Raw genomic sequence first — 19809 nt, 5'->3', positions numbered from 1 at the left:
ATCACGCTATGTCCCTACTAAAATGGCTATGTCCCTACTAAAATGGCGATGTCTCTACTCGAATGGCTACACCCGTTATATCCCTACTAAAATAGCGATGTGTCTACTCAAATGGCTATGCCCGCTATATCCCTATTAAAATGGCTATGTCCACTATGTCCCTACTAAAATGGCAATGTCCGCTATGTCCCTACTAAAATGGAGATCTACGTTATGCCCCTACTATGTCGCCACTAAAATGGCGATGTCCTTACTAAAATGGCTACATCCCTTCCCAAATAGCGATGTCCGGTATATTCCTTCTAAAATGTCTATGTCCGCTATGTCCCCACTAAAATGGCTATGGGCCTACTAAAATGTCTATGTCCCTTCTAAAATCGCAATCCCGATATGTAGTAGGGACATAGCCATTTTAGTAGGGACATAGCGGACATAGCAATTTTAGTAGGGATGTCGCGGACATCGCTATTTTAAAAGGGGCATAGCCATTTTAGTGAAACCATAGCGGACATAGCCATTTTAAGGGGCTCCCGAAGTATGCGAACCAAGATGGCGGACATCGGAATTTTTAATTTTAGTAGGGACATAGGCATTTTAGTAGGGACATAGCAGACATCGCCATTTTAGTATGGACATAGCGGACATCGCCATTTTAATAGAGACATAGCCATTTTAGTAGGACATAGCGGGCATCGCCATTTCAGTAGGAACATAGCCATTTCAGTACGGACATATTCATTTTAGTAGGGACATATCGGAATTGCGATTTTAGTAGGAACACATGGGACACAGCCATTCCATAACCACCCGTTCGAGGTCCCCAATACTCTTCTTTTATGAACGAAATTTCCGACTGGCTCGATATAATTTGAAATAAATTCAAATATAACTGACCTCGCCGGTATGCTAACATAACTTCCCCGATATCCGGATTAGAGATGTACCGATATATCGGTATCGGCCATTTTTTGATATCGCTTGACCGGACGGATTCCCGTGCAAAATTCGATCCTATCTGGCCTGAATTTTTCCGTAATTTAACACATTTTTCTCTGCTTGCAAACGAAGTTCTAAATTTTAGCGCTTCAATTTACCCAATCTCTTTTAGAGTTCCTCAGGGCTCAATTCCCGAACATTGATTTTCATCAATGATATTTCATACTCATTCATGTATGCGGATGACGCAAATCATTGTTTACTAGTGTTTAAAAAGCTCGATAAACAACACCGTTAACTATACCATTGAATTTACTTTTCAACGAGGTATAAATTTCTAATGACGTCATTCTGGCCGCTTTAGTTTGTTTTATTTAACGAATGCAACATCGGACCCATTTTTTTCCTTTTTGTTTTATTTATTTTTTTCTTTCATAAACACACATGCATAACATTGCATTTACCTAAGAATCCCCTAATTTTCTTCAGAAATTTATTGTAAAAATATTATCCTATTAGTTAAGTTTTGCCACTGGCTATCTTTTGGCGTGAATCCTAATCACATAAGCACATATGGTGGGAGCTGACTTCGATGACCATATGGTCGTATCGCCCCCTCCGGTCCATACCAAAACAGTTTTTTTTGCTGTTGCTATTTTATTGATGACTGTATTTTTTGGTTGCCGAAATAATAAAATTTCTCTCTATCTTTGGAAACGGACCCGCTTTGGGTTTCCGAAAGGGGAAGATGTTCAGATTTATATACATGCTTGCAATATGGCCATGGCAAATATTCGCCATTTTACATCGGAGTGATTGCGTGCAAGTGTATCACAGTTTTATATATATTTATGTCTTTGTTTGCTAAAAGAGTGCTCGTAGATTGGAAATTTTTTCTCGAATGATTTCCAAAGTAAGTTTTCCTTGTTCGACCCACCACTCTGGAAATGAGCCAGTTACTACCTCCACAAACTGGTGAAGATACCTAATTACTAGCGCGTTTACAGAGGGAGAAATTTTTTGCTCTATTAGAGATGTTGAAAGTCGCGCAGAACCGTCTGAGAGAGGTAAAACTAGACAAGACAAAATATTATAGTCGTGAGTTTTCGAGATATATATGTTCTCTGCATTTATAGTGTAATATATAGATAATATTTGTTCAAATATTCATATTATTTACATTTATTTATCAAAATTCTATAAAATTTTTGAAGATTGAAGGATTTCAATTAGTGCATATACATACAATACAAGAAAAACAAGAGCATAGTAATTAATAATTATAATTGGACGCAAAATTAGCTGCTACCATGTTCAGCATCACGTTTAGTTGCCGGCAATAAGATAAACTAACTTCCCATGCGCATGCAGAAGTACAGGGCAACAGCATAATCGCTGTGTGAAAATCGCAGAACACTATTACTGTATTATCCTCAGCCCAGGTTAATTCTATGTATTATCGTCACAAGAGGTATAATTCCTAAGAAACCTCCACGTATTCGCTGACTTCGAGTTGCATACATTGGTGCGTTCACAGTTCGGTGACATAAAAAGTACTCCTACAGCTACACGACGAAACCATTATATAATGCTATTAGTATTAAAACGTTTATAGTTTTTTTCCCGAATATAGTCTTTCCATGTGTGAGGGTTGTCGAGCGGTACGAAACTTTGACACTTTTGCATGAATTCACTTGAAATTGGCATAAAGTTGAAAAGAATCCAAATATTCTTGGACCGTTTTAAAACAGAATCGATATTGTTCCTGTATAATTAAATAAATGATAAAAATACAGATGAGTCCTATATATAGATATAACGATTTTGGTAAATATTTTAATCTTAAACCAATGGTAGGCTGATATATTAATAGGAAGAAGAAGTGTAACACAACTATATACATTTATTATTGCAATAAATTAAATAATTCAGACGATCTGAATGTACTTTAAATTATAAATGATAATAAACTTGTTATTATGGTATAAACCTTAATTTCTCGTTACTCACCAAAGTTCTGACCATCAGCGGTCTCATATCTCTCAAATCTTTTACCGTTCTGAAGATATCAATTCTGTCTTCATTTTTTAGTCTTTCTACAAGGTTAGCTACCGCACAAAATGTCCCAGTTCTACCAGCTCCATCACTGTGATATAGGTATATGTTACATCGTGAGTACAGGATTTAGTCGTCAAAATTTCTCAAATTCAACAATTCTCCATTTCAACACTGAAAAACCCTACAATTTACCATATTTCTAGCAAAATGCTATATGGTTTTTTCTTTGTTTTGATTAAAGATGTTAAAAGTATCTAAAGACGAAAAGCGATGTTTTAAAAGAACAATTGTTAGTTTTATCAATATATCTCACCGACAATGAACTAATATCGGAGTTGTTCGGTTTCCGCTCAGTATTTTTTTACTTGAGTGACTTCTGGCAATGATACTCAGTATATCAGCTCCATTCGTCGGTACTCCTGTTCTGGGCCATTTTTCATATTGCAATTGCATGACATTCAGAGATCGCCGAAGCTAAGAAGAAAATAAATATTAATTTATACGTATATTTAATAGGGGTTATCAACGAAAGTTTAAATGATAATTGAGTGTTGTCGATATTCGAAAAACATGGTTTGAGAAAGGCGTTTTTAGGATTGTTTTTAAAGCAATATTCTATTCAAATTAACCCTAAATCTCCATTTATTAATTAATATATAATGTTTAACATATCTAATCAATCCGAAATTTGTAATTTTTGAAACTTCCATTATTGAAAGCAATCAACAAAAAAGCTTGTTTTGTATGGCTACGATCATATATAATCTATCCATAACGCGTTTGATAATGTTATACAATAAATCGATTTATATTGAATTGCAAATGCGCTAGCATCACGAACATTATTTAATTACTGCATATAGCAATGGAAGACAAATACTTGAGATGAAATGCCGCGATTATAGCATTAATATTCGAAACAAAGCTATTTTAAGCAAGCCTTGCATTTTTCCAGTCCATCAAGAAAGTAGACTACAATATGAATATTAAAATTAGTTTTAAATTGTCTGGCGTTGAAGACTTAAATTGTTAAAAGCACCATACTGCACACACATCTGAGCAACTTTTAAATACATACATGAAGTACTTTCTCGGACACTTGAATCCATCGTTCCGTAAATTCGTTCTCTTTTGTTTCCGATTGCATCGATACTGTAATATCACCAAATGAGCGAGGGTTTTCACAATTTGTTGGCCAATATTGACTACAATGCTCCTGTATGTAAATAAAAGATTGTGAATTTAGGATATCGGGGTCTCTGGAGCAGAATACAAATATTTTAGTTGTAATATCGCACTTTTCGCGCGCTGGTTCATGTTTTATCTTAAGTCTAACGATTGGTCTCTCTATCTGTAGGTTATTTACAGTTATGTACCCGTACCAAGTTTGTAAAGGAATCATACAGACAGAAGAACGTATACACTGTGCTATTTTATCTATAACGTTAAGAAACTGTCGATATTGCAGAGATAATTGTACTGTAAATTAATTATATGGTAAAAGTGTATACTATAGTAATTTGTTGATCCTATAGTTACTTTGCATAAAAGAAAATAATATTTACGCAACGCAGACATGATACAAAAAGTTCTAGTTTCTAAAAATTTCTAGTATAACATAGTGAAAATACCTCTTCTCCTTCATCTAGCTTGGACAACATTACAATACATGATACATTATTATCAAGAATCACTCTCCAAAAATCTTCAACATTGGATTGTACAGGTCCTTGGCATGCAATCATGACTTCATTTGCTCCATAGGTCTGTGAAAATAATATAGCCGTGATTACTTTGACAATATGTGAGAGAAGATCACCACCGGAGTTTGTTTCACGTAACAGGTGGTTAGTTAGGTGACCGTACATTTGAACCCATGTACATTTGAACCCTTGCGTATATCCACGGGTTCAATCTATATGCGGGTGCTAAAACACATGGGTTAGGGTTAGTATGGGTTTAACTATCCGTGAAACAAAAACAATTTCATAGGTGCAATAGCATACAGGTGCAATTGTCATGGGTTCAAATGTACGTGGGTTCAAATGTAATGGAACCGGTTATTTATGGCATCCACTACCGTCAAATCCATGCATCTGAAACAAATAACTGGTCAACTATTACCACACCCGACATAAACAGGTAGCCGAACGAGAGAGCGTGGCTTGCCAGATGATTAAGCCGTGTTATCGAATTTCCTCTATCCCGTATAAATATGAATATCCTATCTTATATGTATACATATGTCGACTCACTTTGACAAATGATGCGTTGATGAAACGAGCACTGTCTTCACTTGGTCTCATTCGGATGACAACCTTGCAATGATCATCTGAATGAAAATATGATTTACTTTTTGGACATGGATTTTACACACGCACTGGTGATTTTGAAAGATGATATATTTATTATACGATTACTATCTTACATGGAACAACATCCTTGTCTCGAATTTTTGTTCGTGCGTCTTCGGGTATGTTTATATCTCCTATGATAGGGGGAACAATTGATAAATTGTAAAATCCATCTTCAATATCGACAGCTTCATAATGTGATCTGCATAAAAAATTAAATGTCTTCAATGTGTTTAAACTCGTTCATAATCTTGCCTTTTATGCCTATAGCGAATGTTTTCATAATTGCCATTATCGATTTGAACTAAATTTATATAGTCAATATATATATAAAAAGAGTAAAAAATGTTCAGGCGTAATGATTTTCGCCATAATTATTCATGCTTGCACCATGAGTACAACGGATCAACTAACAAAAATGAATACTGGCACTGGAAGGAAATAGAGTTGCATATAGCCGACTTTAATTAAGTATTATATTGCAAATTTTCCTTGAGAACTCGTTTCTTTCAGAGGACCAGAAATAATAGTTTAATCTAAAACAACATACCCATACGTATTTCCGAATTCGGCAGTTTTCAAATCGGTTGTTCCAAACAAATGCTTTTCGAGCATCAATTTGTGTAGAAGTCCGTATTGTTCCTGCAGATATGGTTTGTAACAATCTTTTTTAATTTCAGTTCATTTGTTGAAAATATTACAGGATATTTGTAATTGTGTTGTAATTTTTTATTCTGGAAACCTCTATGTACCAGTATACATTGTTTTTATAACTTGGTAAGTTATATACCCATTCAACACTTACCACTGTTTGCACCATCTCTTTGCGTTTCTTTCTCATGTTGAAAACCACTCCGTAAATATCAACTTTACTCTCCCTTTCCATTTGCTGACTTAAATAATCAAGAGCGATAAATGTACCAGTTCTACCCACTCCAGCACTGCAAAAATAGGAAAGATTTCATGCATCGTTTTATAAAAGACATTTAACAGATTGAAACCTTCGTTATGAATGTTTATCAAAAGTAAAACTTGATAGTTAATATTTGACTGAATATAAAATTTAAGTAGAAAATGAAAAAAGATTATCAGTCAGATCTTGGAATAGTGCCATGCAAATGGTTTCATAGAAAAAGATTCATCAACATAAATTTCCGGAAAGTGTCAAGTATTCTCACCTGCAATGAACAATGATTGGACTCGGATTATTTACTTGACTTTCCAGGACCATTCGTCGTAGATAGAAAAGATCTGATGTTGTGATCGGAACTCCGTGATCAGGCCATGTTATGTAATGAAACTGTTCTACCATTAGTTTCTAAACAAAATAGTTTGTGTAAGAATAAAAAAAAATAAATCATGTCATATAGTATCATACTATTAAAAACTTGTAGACCGTTTCACTGAAATTATTCCTAAGAAACGGATCTCTTTTATTTTTCTAACAACAGTTGCAAATTGTCAAATCAAAATGGTGTGCTAAATTCGTCGTCTTTCTTACCTTCTCAGACTGGTTTGGATTCCACAACTCAAATGTTCTTTTTACAATAGGCCCATATTCCACCTCGTTAACCGAGCTGACAATTAAATTTTCAAATGTTGACTGTTCTCTGTTATCTGGCCAATATTTCTCACATTTTTTCTGAAAGAATACAGAAAATATATATACAAACGCAAAAAAACAACACCAACAATGCTTTTTGTAATTGTGAGACTGAACGAAACAGTTTAAAAAGTATTTTTGAATTGAACTGGGGTAGTAACAATTAATTTTGGTCTCATCGTCTTAAAATCATGCAATATAGTAAGGTGCTTTACAAAATAGCTTTGTATTTTCAATTTGAAACAATTTTAGTAGGAAAATTATACATATTGATCACTATCAAATAGCGCCAGAACTTATTCTCCGATTTAATCTATATAATATATAGCATATGTTGCCATTTGGATTTAATTGCGAGTTTGTTGCAATGCCTACATATAAGTATTTGAATAGGTCTGTACCATAAATATATATCAACACAATTTTAGTAGACTTTTTACCCTTCCACTTTCGTTTACTCTGGTTAGCATGACAATAACTGTCGACTCTTGCTCCCAAACCATATACCAGAAATCGCTCATTGTGTTAGGTAAGGGTCCTTGTGCAGCAATAAATTTTCTTGGTTGTCTATATCCCTGAATTAAATTTTAAATGCCATGAATTTTGGAATGAAGTACGATATGCTATAGTGTTGTATTGTATAAATCGATATTGTGCTGCTATCATTTTGTAAACCAATTTCACTAATATCAAATTGTAAAACTCTAATGCCCATCTATGAATTTGGTCGGGTTCGGGCTTTGAAATAAGAAAACAAAAATTTCCTTACGTCAATATAAGATGCATTGATATAATCAGAATACATGAACGTTCCCTCGCGACGAAGAACAACTCGACTTTCGTTTGCTGTTAAACAAAAACTACCATTAAATACAAACGGAAATACATGATACAATATTAGTTGAATATTAAATTTTTCTTTCTGATTGTCAATTGTTTTATTGACAAATTCACCCATTTTCTCTCTGCCAGTAGCAGTAAGCAAATCGTCAAATTCTGAAATATATATATTGTGTAATTTTCTTGTCTCTACTTCGACATACAGCAGTACCTGGGTGAATGTTGGAAAATCTATTCTTTTCTCGAACTTCGGGAGCCATTGCATAACTATAGTGGATATTAAGTTCGCTGACTTCGGTTGCAAGAGCCTGGAAAAAGTTTGAATAAAAGCACATATTAACTTATAATTTGAATATTACTGCCACTAACACATCTGAGAGTACACTCTTCGAATTGAACAAAACTTGCCTCAGCACGTTAATTTCCAAAACAAATTTCATAGACGTGATGGTTTTTATACCGGAATACTTCAAATCGTTATATTTTTTTTAGCTATACTTGTACTGGTAACTGGGTCCTACATGTTGCAAATATTAATTGTGGAACAAATGTTGTAACCGGATTATTGGCTTTACCTTGGATCAATTACGTCTATGTATAGGAAATTTATTTAGGTTCAAAATTCAATATTTATATGTAGTCTTTTATCAACCAAAGACTCACCCTGTATTCTTCTCTAAAGAGACGATCTTCGTCCGCGTGTTTACTCTGATAAGTAGATCTAAGATTTTCCACTGCAATCGAAGTATCTTTTGTAGGGTTTTCGTAAACGTTATCTGAGAAAGCTGTTAAATGAATAGGTTAAAAAGTCTGTTCGACAATTGCTCCAAATTCTGAGTACTTTTTTCAATATGTACGATGCCGACTTTCAAAGAAACCCGATAATTAGTTCGTTGCATTATGTCTATGCCAGAAAATGTGAAGAAAATTCCACCTAATGTTTGCGAATTTGGTTTCATGAATTCGACTACGCGCAACTTTTCATATTCAGAAGATGACAGGCAAACCGGCGATCCGCAATATACTGGACGGGGTATATAGTTTAACAAAATACCTGCATTTATATGCGCATGCCTTGTTTGAGAAACAGCTGTTGGTGGGGGAGGTGGGGTTTGCTCTTCTTTTTTATTTTGTCTTTTCCTCCTAAACATAAAAATCGAATAATTTAACAATCTGCTTTAATCCATATGGCCCATCGAAGCCTGAAATATACATATAAAATTTTCAATTAAGCGTTGGACAACAAACCATTTTAAATAAAACTGTGATTAATAAGATAAAATATACTTGCACGAAACATAACAAAAAAACTTACCATAATAAGACAATCAAAATGATAATGATGATGATAAGTATAATGATAACGATTGGCAGAACAATAACGATTGGATTTGTTGGAGCTGAAAACAATCAGATATATTAGCACAAATGACAAACACATAAATTAGATAAATTTCGTAATAAAGCATGAAATGTTGTCACCACAGCAAAAATCTCAGAAAAATAAAATACTGTCAAATGCCATCAAGCTTGATTACATTCGATAAGCAAATTGTGATAGTATGATTTATTAGTAAATTCGACAAAAGTACCATGATTGAAAACATCTGATTATCTTACTTATTATTTTCATTTCATAACTATATTGTGAGCGTTTCATATGAATGAATTAAACCTTTGGCATTCTCGAAGCACTTAACCGACCAAACATTTTATATATAAAGGTAAATACCATCCATTATGATTTAATTAAATCTAGTCAAATCCGATGAATTTAAATCATGTTCATACCTGCATTGACTTTAATTTGTTTTGTCCATGGTCCATTTGTTATGAATAAAGTATTGCCGTCTTTGGTTGCTGTTATAATGTAGAACTGATAGTTTCCAACTTTCAAAGGTCCATTTCGTCCCCTGGGGAACAAAATCATATGATGCACCAATAAAAATCATGCAAAAAATAATCTTTTTTCCTTCTAAGCACGATTACATAATTCGGCAACAAGGTCAGGTTCACAAAGACTACAAAACACAATTTGGTTCAGCATTTAACGCACTCAAATGAACATTACAACAGAGTTTGAAATATTTTGTTTTTGGCAAAGTCTAACCATATTCTTGCTTGCAAATTAAGATGCGTAAACTGAAAAAATAACATAAATAAACATAAACTGGATTCCAGGATTTGACATATCCAAGCTACTGACTAATGAAGTGAGCCCAACAGGTATGACAAAAAATTTCTAGTTAAATTGAATGTATCTATTCATGAAGACAAAACATGTAACCTTTTTGATACGTTTTGAACGGTTGCTCTCTTCTTTCTTCTAGAACCAGATGGACAAGAAGTAACTTCATTTGCACCATCTCCAATTGTTATATTTCTGTCATTACTAAATTACAACATAGAGGAATATTGTACAAATTAGAGCCATAGAATTATACGAATCGTTGTCATCATCAAATATGCTGGCATTGGGCATTGCTCCAAGTACTACAAAACTAATCACCGGTCGTCGCCAGCAGTTCCAAGTCTATTATTCGAAATTACATTAAACTTTTAACTGGTAACACAAAACAATAATAAAAACCTAACACACGACAAGCATGATATCTTAGCTACAAAATATTTATATTTTAAAAATACAGGCTCTTTGGTACGTGAAATTCTTATTCGTCAAAAAATTAAATGGTAATTTCCAACAAAGGAATTTTACCTAGGAGAAATTCGACAATCTTAGAAAAAACGATAGAATTTTATGTAATATGTATTAACTGACTTAGTTACAGCAAAAGCGATGTAATCTTGATTTTCAGTCAAATCATCGGTATATTCGTTCATGCCGTTAAACATCTCATCTGTAATTTGAAAAGTACTGAAAGCATCACCTTCTGGCCTGTAGCGACCAACAACGTAAAGACACCTGGTGTATGAATAAACGCATAATTAGTTTATGCAGTTGATGCGGAAAAGCCTTTTTTTTTCAAACTATTAATTATAACTAGGTGATATTATTATTATTTCTACGAGGAAAATGGCGGGAATAGTGTGAAAATGGCGGGAAGAACATAAAATCTGTGTTTGGGTGTTTGTATTTTTTCAGCATACCTCAATTCCGATTTCGGATTGTTCATTTATTTCTAGCATTTTTTATTACTGTAAAGTTTTAGTGTAATTTCCTGTTTGCCTCTCGCTTTTTTCAGCACGCATACCAGCATGAACCACGTTTTAATAAAATTATATAATGTGCTAATCTATAGCATCCTCAATTTCGGCACATCTCTGAGAGAATTATACCTGAGTTGTCAGAGCAAAAATGCTCCAACTATACATCCCAGAAAAACAAATAGAATTTAAAATGGATTGGTCAATTTTAAATTACTCCGATTAGTTTATTTTTTAATCTAAAAGAAAATTCATGAATGTACATGTAATTTTTGAATACTGAAAACATAATCACAGACCACTCACTCAATTTTCCCGTTTCTTTCTGAGATACTTTGAATTGTGAGTGGAATGCCCTGTGATGTGTCTGTTTCAGATGGCGTTTCGGTTTCTATTAGATTAATGTTTTGTGAATCTGGAGCCGCTGTAAAATAAAATCAATTTTGTACCAGAAAGATATTCTTAAAGTCATTAATTTTAACTTTTACCGAAGTAACTGTGTTTGAGTGAACAAACCGCTTACTATATACGGAAAAATAATATATCTTACTCAAATAGATTTGCTTTGAAAGTAACAGCATCTTTCATTCAATTGACTATTTGCCAAAATACTAGAAATGATTAATTCATATTTTCACATCACTTACCAACGGGTGTGGTGCAACTTTTTTCTTGTACGTCGCTATTACCAATGCATGCCAGTGTTTGAACAGTTATTTTATATAATGAGTTAGGGTTTGCCTGAGAGATGGTATTATTGAAATCCGTTGTTGTTTCATTAAATATTGTAGACTCGGCACTGTTTGCAACATTTTCTCGTTCTGTTACTACAACCTATAATATGTACGATGGATTAAGCTAAAATATAATGATGGATTTTTTTTTTTTGGCTTGATTTGGAAAGGTATGGCGATAATATTTTATCAGAATATCAATAAAAAAATCGTGGGTCAGTATCGGGATTATTGTGAATCACACCAATGATCATATTGAATTAAAGTTAAAAAATTACAACAATGTCTTACTTTAAATCCTTGCACTTCATCCCTCCTGCTTTCAGGGTACGTCCATGAACTGTTACAAATATTGTCTGTAACTGTTATGACAGGATCTGATGCTTTTTCAAACGCAGAGGTGAAAGATGTTTCAGCGTACGGTTGCAAAGAACAGACACCGACTCCTGTGTATACCTGGATATTAGTAAATGGAGTTAAAAATGTTTAATCACAAATAGAAAAAATTGTTATCAATTCATTGGCTAATATATGTGGTCTTTTCGTGATATAAATTATTGAATGCAAATTTTTTTTTAAGTTGATAATTCGGTTGAGAATTTGTGACTTTAATCAAGGTATCATAAAAATTTAACATCAAATATGAAGTGGTGCTTGCTACTTTCGTATGCGACCTCATCGGTTGTGTAATATCAGTGATTTTAGTTAGGGTAAGGAACTGAATTATTTGAGAATGTCTTTACGAGATTAACCAAAGTGGCACCAGTCGCGGTGCTACTTTGGTATGCGATTGAGATCACACTATACAAGTGAGGACGCATGCCCAAGTGGCACCTATAAAGTGTTGTATTGCCATGGAAATCTCAGTGAAAAAAAAGAAGAAAATATACCTATATGATCTCAATCTTACTTTAACATTGTATGGTGTATTATACGCCAAGCTGATGAATTCTTTTGATTTTATAGCACTGCTAACAACCTCTGTTTCAACGCTTTGTGGTGTAATTTCAATTGACTGATTGAAGTAGCCGCCTGTAGTCCAGACAACATTTGCTTTTGTACCGTCGCATTTGTCTGGGTTTGAACTAAGTGAAGTTGGTGCGCGATCAGCTGAATATTTAAAAACAGGATAATTGCATATTAAATTTCCAAAAATTCTCATCTGGCTCAATCCTGACGAATGCTGTTGCTGTTTAGATACCATCACTGAAGTGACGAACCAACTGTTAGAATGATCACCCGGGAAATCAAATTTTTGTTTTAAAATATGCAAAGTCAATTTTACAAAAATGCCCTTTTACAAATCAAAGCTAGCATATTAACATTGGAAAATTATGATATATATGTATGACAATTATGATGAGCATATCAGTAAATTTAATGAAGTAATATAAAAGTATGAAAGTGTATAAAAGATCTACAATTGCGTTCCTGGGTCATTAGTCAATTATACATACTGTGAATTGACCGTACAGAAAAGTAAAGTACCTTTAACTTTACAAGCAAATCTCTTTTGGTCATTGCATTTTTCAGCTTTCCAGCTCCAGGTATCGCTGGTGTAGACGTTTAACCCACATCCACTTGTTGGCGTTGTTGCCCAATTTGTATATGTTATAATGGTATTGGTTGTCCATTGCCAATCGGTTCCATTATATTTCAAACCAATGAAAAACTCTGAAACGTACAATAGATACATTTACAACGGATAAATGGAAATTAAAAATGGCACAGTTTAATTCTGCGATATCATTTGTAATAAAACTGAAAAAATTTCAAATATTGTCATCGGTACTTCTCATCTTCGAAGACCCATCAAATTAATTTGTACATTAAGTTGAGAAATGATAAAAATATACCTGAATGATTGATAAAATTGACGGAACTCTTTATATGCCAAATTTTTATATGTTAGAGTCATTTGCGAAGAATATCCGGGAAAAATTATTGCAACTTTGTTTTGTACCTGGTGCGATATTTGTGAGCATGGAGTTTCCTTAATTCCTTTCCTTGTTTCGCTAATAAGCATAAAACTCTATATTCATCAAATCAAACGTTTCTGGAGCCCTAATTTTACTTACCTGCTATGCTATTGGATTCCGCAAGTTCTTCTATATATTGACTTTCAGAAACTGAATGAATATCAACAAGATTCCCTCCTAAACCGATGCAGTAATTTTCCGCCTCCGTAAAAATTTTTTCTTGAGCAGGAAAGATAATGTAGAAATCCTTGTATACGCCGTATGGATCTAAATTATTTGATAATATCGATTAAAGCAGAGATCCAAGTAAAAATAAAAACAAAACTTCAAAAGTTCGATAACCAGGTAATAAGGAATATAAATAGGAAGTGGAACAGCAAAATTGGTAGAAAAAAAGAAAGCAAAATTGGTTTTCACCTTTATTCAGGTCGAAATCTTTCGATTTTGTGTTTAATTTATTTTTGGCGCTGCAAGTAATCACACCAGATCCGAGACAAAGAGCGGAATGTCTTATTTTGAGTTCCGAATTTTTCCTGTACGCCTCGACTGCATCTTTTGTGGAAATTGAAAATTGTTCATTATCTGATATCATTGTTCCATTAAATATCCAGCTAATTGACGAAGATGGCCAGGCATCAAAATCACACGAGAAAGTCACCGTTTCATTTTGCAAATTTGAATTTGAACCCGAATTTATTAATTCAGGTTTTCCTGGAAAAAAAGTTAAATTGCGTGGTAATTCATGCCTCAAGGTTATTAGTTTAAATTGTGTTAACATTTGTGTTTAATGTTTATTAATATGAAATGTTATGTAGTGGTCATTTCAAGCTTATAAAACCGTGGTCATTCATACTTTGACATATGTAAAACAAAATACTCTTATCTGATTCAATCAGTGTACATGGGAGTAAAATTTTTGTATTTCCTCAAATTGAACTATTAAAATATTATATTTTGTAGCTTTATATAATAGTAATTTGTTGCCACTTCATTCAATTCTCAAATGCAATAAAGACTTTACCTTCGATTGTAATCGAAATAGATATCGATGCTGTTTTATTTTTTCCGGAGCTTTGGAGGTAATTTTGTGCAGTACATGTGTAATTACCCCCAGCGTCGAAAGGCACAGTTTGACTGAAAACCAATACTCCTGTTGCTGTCTGATAAACTGTAGATGAATCACTTCCAAGAAGGACCTTTTTTCCATCTTTTAGCCACATAACTGTAGGTGTTGGATTCCCTCCATTCTCGTTGCATGTCAGATTTTGGCCGGAACCTCTTGTAACTGTCAACGAATTTCCAGAAGAACCAATTGTTGGGGCTTCAGCAGGAACTAAAATGCAATGAAATTACAAAAATTTGGAAAAATAGTATAAATTGATTTTTACAAAAAAGTGTTCGATTCCAAATTTGACCTGAACTATTTAAATTAAGATTTCGCTCCAGTCTAGCCGATTCGTTTCGAAGCAGCGGTTTATCTGACTTTCTCTGTGTAACTACTGGCTTGCTGCAAGATTTACTCATTCTTTAAACTGTGCATCACGAGTCAGTGAGCACAAAATACATTTTCATTCATAAACTATCTGTCTGTGCAAAACCAACCATAAAGTGACGCCATAACACTCATTTAATTAACAAATAAATAATACTAAGTTTTTAAAATACTATCTAAGAAATCTAATCGTAGGACTATATTTTCGGTATAACTAAATATTGAAATTCATTCAAGTTCTGAATTCGTTCAAAATAAAAGCTGGATTAACGTTTTTAAGTTAATTAACTTATAATCTGATTTTTACTTGACTCCGAACCTCGCATTTCACGAGCTGATGGACACCTCGTTTTTGACTAAATTAAATCTTAAGAATCAATTTGTAATGAAAATATTTGAAACTAATTATAAAGAATGAAATATCTCGACGCAGACGATATCGGGGGTTTATCTTACTTCAGTACCATTCCATCACCGAGTCGTTCGTTATTGGTTAGCTTTTTGTGAGTTATGATTGAAGACAATGTGTACTAAAATACATAAAAGAGATTGGTTTGTGTTGCATTTTATGATACCAACCTTCTACTGTCACATTGATTTCTGCTGTTTTAGTCCTAGTAAATTCTCCATACTTTTCCGTTGCCGTGAATAGATAAGTGCCCGAATCGTCAGTAGAAATTGCGTCGTCAAAATTGTAAGTTGCTTTGCCATCACTGTTTATCTTCACAGTTTCACTTACTGCATCTTTCGTGACAAGGACAGTAACATTGGTAAAATTATCATTGGATGTTATGACATTAACCGTAAGCGACATCTCAGTGTCTCCTTTTTGAAAATATATTTGCTGAGAAGATGGAGTTATTTCAACCGTGAGCACTGAAAATGAAATCAAATCTTTTGTCACAAAATATTTTTTACCTTGCATATTTTGCATATTCACAACAAACAAGCCTCTGGACTGACGGCCGATAGATCGCAAAGAGTAACTGTGTCTTAATTAGTGATATATAAAATCATGCCCGTTAGAAACTATGTGTGCGGTTTCCAATTTAATCGGGTCCCAATTAGTGTCGACAGCGCATTATATTTAACAATATTAATCAATACTTGCGCTGTCGAGACCAAACTCAACACCCGATCTAAATAAATCTGATTCCGACTTCTCAATTTCGGTTGTTCAGCCATTGCGACACCACTTCTAATTTTTTGAAATAAGCTCAATACAATCATTCACTGATATATAAATATAGCTAGAATTTATGGAAGATCAGGTATCTTTATTACACCCTATGGGTGAAGTTGTGGACATATGATTTGACCTCCAATTCTGTCACCTAGTTTTTTGATTACGATTCCGACACCTCTCACATATTTGCTGACAACATTTGTTTTTATCTGTATAATTTTGACGTTTTATTACATAACGCCTGGAATTTTGAGTAGAACATTATTTATAAAATCAGTTTCCTATAATGAGGCTATGATTTGCCTTCAATCTGTGTTAAAGATATATCGCGACTGAAGGATTGTTATTGATTGACTGGTAAATACTGAACGATAGTATTTTGGCGGCTCAGTGCTCGTATCTTTACCGGTACGCGACGTTTACCATGAAGTTTGTGTGAAATTTTAAATATCTGTTGTGTTGAAAACAAAGAAAAATCAAATGAGAAAGCATAAAAAACTTACCATAATCGATTTTAGCTAATGCTGAATTTGAAAAGTCCAGTCCCTCATATGATAGAAATGCGTCAAAATTATACTCTCCGATGTCGCTGAATGATACTGACGATACAATATATTTATATACAAAGGATGGGCCGGGTGCAGACGCCGTTAACACTTCATGCTTTGGTGAAGTCAAATTAACTTGTGCATTCTGAGAAGACTCGATAGTGAATGTTACTGGATTATTCACTTCTGGTACAGACACCGATACAGATGCAGTCAGAGTCCAAGCTAGAAATTAATCAATGTATTGTTTTACAACGTTAATTTACCTAAATATCGTTTGCTTTTCGATTGATCCGTTTTAGGCCGTTCCATATCAGCTCTGTGATTAAAGCTGTATACAAGCAAAACATGGGAAGACTTTTCTCAAACTAACAAAAGTAGGTTCTTCAATTAAAGTTCAATGAGTAAGAGACCTACACACACACAACCCGAGATGTTTTTTCCAAACGAAAGATATAGGTATTAGGTCGAGAAATATTTTCTAACCGCTTCAATTTTTCACCTTCGCTTCTGTGGGTTGAAACATTTCTAATATTTCCAAAAACCAAGTATTCTGAGACATTTATATTTTCAAAAAGTACTTTTGTTGGAAATTGGAATAAAATCAACTGTAAACCTTTTTTGCTATTATTGTAACGTTATTTTAAAAAATTCTAAAAGTTTTCAGTACTATCTAAAAAATTAAAAATAAAACATCTTACTTGCATTACACCATACTCCGATAATATTAAAATTACAGACACAGTAATGTGTCCCGTTGACTTCAGTACTATTTTCACATTCCCCAGCATTGCAGTAACTGCTGTCTTCCGTGGGGCAATCTCCAGGTATCCCATGAGATGTATTAAATATGGCACAAAAGATGATTGTAAATATAATAATATATACTACCTTTGATGCCATAATTTTAAATACTGTAACTAGTGAAAGTTTTACAAAATAAATAAATGTATTTAAGTGACTAAAGTCATATATAACAACATATATAAACCATTAGGAGACTACGTTATTAAATAAGCGCTTCATTCAATATCAATTTGTCTTTATAAATACTTTTAATTAGACAGAAAGGTTATATTAACGATAACTTTTATACTTTACCCTAAACTATAGATAGGGGTAATGAATATGACAAAATGAGAAATATCACAAGCCATGAAAAGGTATTATTAACTAAGTCACTTGACTCAGAAGTATATGGAACGGTGCATGGTCTCATAGTCATAAATGAATGAATAGAAAGTAGAAGGAAATCGATATTAGAAAAAAATGTTTAAATCCGAGCCCAACGACTTTACTTGGAGTTATTTTCACTTTAAAGTGACGTACTTTTGCCATCTAGGGATGCTCCTGAGACATTTCCGGACACCTATATATTAATGCGAAAATATTTTATTCTAAAAATGTGGCAGTAGTAGTTTAGCTCTTTATTATTTCAAACAACTTGCATAATAGCTAAAATTTGATTACTTTTTATTTCGACGTATTATGCTGTTCAAGCCGACGTCCTGAAATTACCTTGCTCTAACAAAAAGAAGCATTTTAATCGTTTTTCTTGTGTAATCACAAATTCTCAACTATTCACGATAGCAATTCCCTTTTGCCTACAATTTCATTTCTTCTTTTTAGAATACTCCAATCCAAGCAGTTGACTAACTATATCGATTTTATTTCTTAAATTTTCGCGTATACTTCATATATCTGTGATATTCGCTAATATACTCATAATATGCTCAGTCATAATGTTTGATTTTGCGATGATTTCTTATGACAAACAAAGAGGCGCATGCTTAGAATATCACATTGACGTAACGATGACTAACTTCTATAACTTAAATTCTTACCTTCGTAGAAGCTAAATTTATACCAAATTTGTAAGAAATATATCAACAAGAAATCGTTTTCTAACAAATGAATGATTAAAAGACCATATTCGTTTCGCACAGCAGTGGAGCAACGGCTTCATTTCTTCATTCTACGTTGAGAATGGTCTGGCTTGACCCAGAAAAAGGGCGAAAATAAATTGCATCCGATTCGAATCTACATGCAGCTTGCTTTTTATGAAAAACTTGAGTCAAACTTGGAAATTTATTTGGCCCCAATTCTGGTGCCAAGTTGAAATCATTATCCCTAATATCATTGATCATGTCATCAACTATACATGTTTATATATAGAGCTTTGGTAATGTATAATATAAACTCTTTCGACAATACTACTTGGTTCCGAATATATATATTATTTAATCGAGTTCAGAAAATCCCGATTTGCCCTAAATATCGGTTCAATTCATGTTAGAAATAATATAAAAGTTCTTCTAGCTAGCCCATAGTGTTTTCAGTTATAATTCTTCATAAACAATACTAGTAAACCAATAATTGAATAATTTCATATTATAGTAGGAACTACAAGTGCTCAAATACGACACCACTGTTTATAAAAGCTGGTCCTCAAGTAGTATGCTTAAGCTGCTTCTAAATGATGTAATAGCTGAAGTGGTTATCAGATAAACTTTTCCCTGAGTGATTTTTTAGGCGCAAGTGAAAAATATTGATAAAATGTACTGTACTTTTTATGTATTCTGACCAATTTTTGACGTTCCGCTTGAAAAAAAAAGATGTTGACTTGATTGCGATTAAAATAGTCAGTATTCTACATTAGAATACTTGTCTATATAGCTGAAAATTATTTGATTTAAATCAAACCTACCAAGCCCGAAGTTGTAACTACCTCAACTACACCGTGTGGTCATGCGCCAGGAATCTCAGTAACTTGCCAATTCTGTTTCTAGTTTTAAAGAGTTTAATCCATAGCTTCGAAAAACTTATCGTTTACTAAGTTCCGCTGACTTTCCCCTTATAACACCACCAATTCATTACAATTGGGTGCGTCGCCGAATCTGAAAGAAAATATGCG

General features: G+C 33.5%; 1 protein-coding gene across 1 annotated transcript; it reads right to left on the bottom strand.

Moving 5' to 3' along the window:
- Nucleotides 1-1602: 1602 nt before the first annotated feature.
- Nucleotides 1603-17811, bottom strand: LOC120343362 (uncharacterized). Its single transcript, XM_039412516.2, has 31 exons — nucleotides 17597-17811; nucleotides 16851-17120; nucleotides 15741-16037; nucleotides 14691-15002; nucleotides 14087-14380; nucleotides 13769-13936; nucleotides 13179-13364; nucleotides 12601-12800; nucleotides 11982-12146; nucleotides 11604-11790; nucleotides 11263-11380; nucleotides 10571-10714; nucleotides 10079-10183; nucleotides 9583-9704; nucleotides 9107-9191; nucleotides 8846-8934; nucleotides 8455-8576; nucleotides 8003-8099; nucleotides 7721-7797; nucleotides 7392-7526; nucleotides 6850-6990; nucleotides 6527-6666; nucleotides 6154-6289; nucleotides 5899-5990; nucleotides 5423-5550; nucleotides 5250-5326; nucleotides 4626-4760; nucleotides 4073-4210; nucleotides 3308-3468; nucleotides 2947-3082; nucleotides 1603-2701 (listed from the first exon to the last, which is right to left on the bottom strand). Exons 1-31 carry the CDS (start codon nucleotides 17796-17798, stop codon nucleotides 2627-2629), a joined length of 4734 nt encoding a protein of 1577 aa, XP_039268450.2. The 5' UTR covers nucleotides 17799-17811; the 3' UTR covers nucleotides 1603-2626.
- Nucleotides 17812-19809: the final 1998 nt, after the last annotated feature.

The sequence above is a fragment of the Styela clava genome, chromosome 3 (genome assembly GCF_964204865.1).
Source record: "Styela clava chromosome 3, kaStyClav1.hap1.2, whole genome shotgun sequence".
NCBI lineage: Eukaryota > Metazoa > Chordata > Ascidiacea > Stolidobranchia > Styelidae > Styela > Styela clava.
Note: the sequence above shows the minus strand (reverse complement) of the source record. Positions and strands in the feature narration are given on the sequence as shown.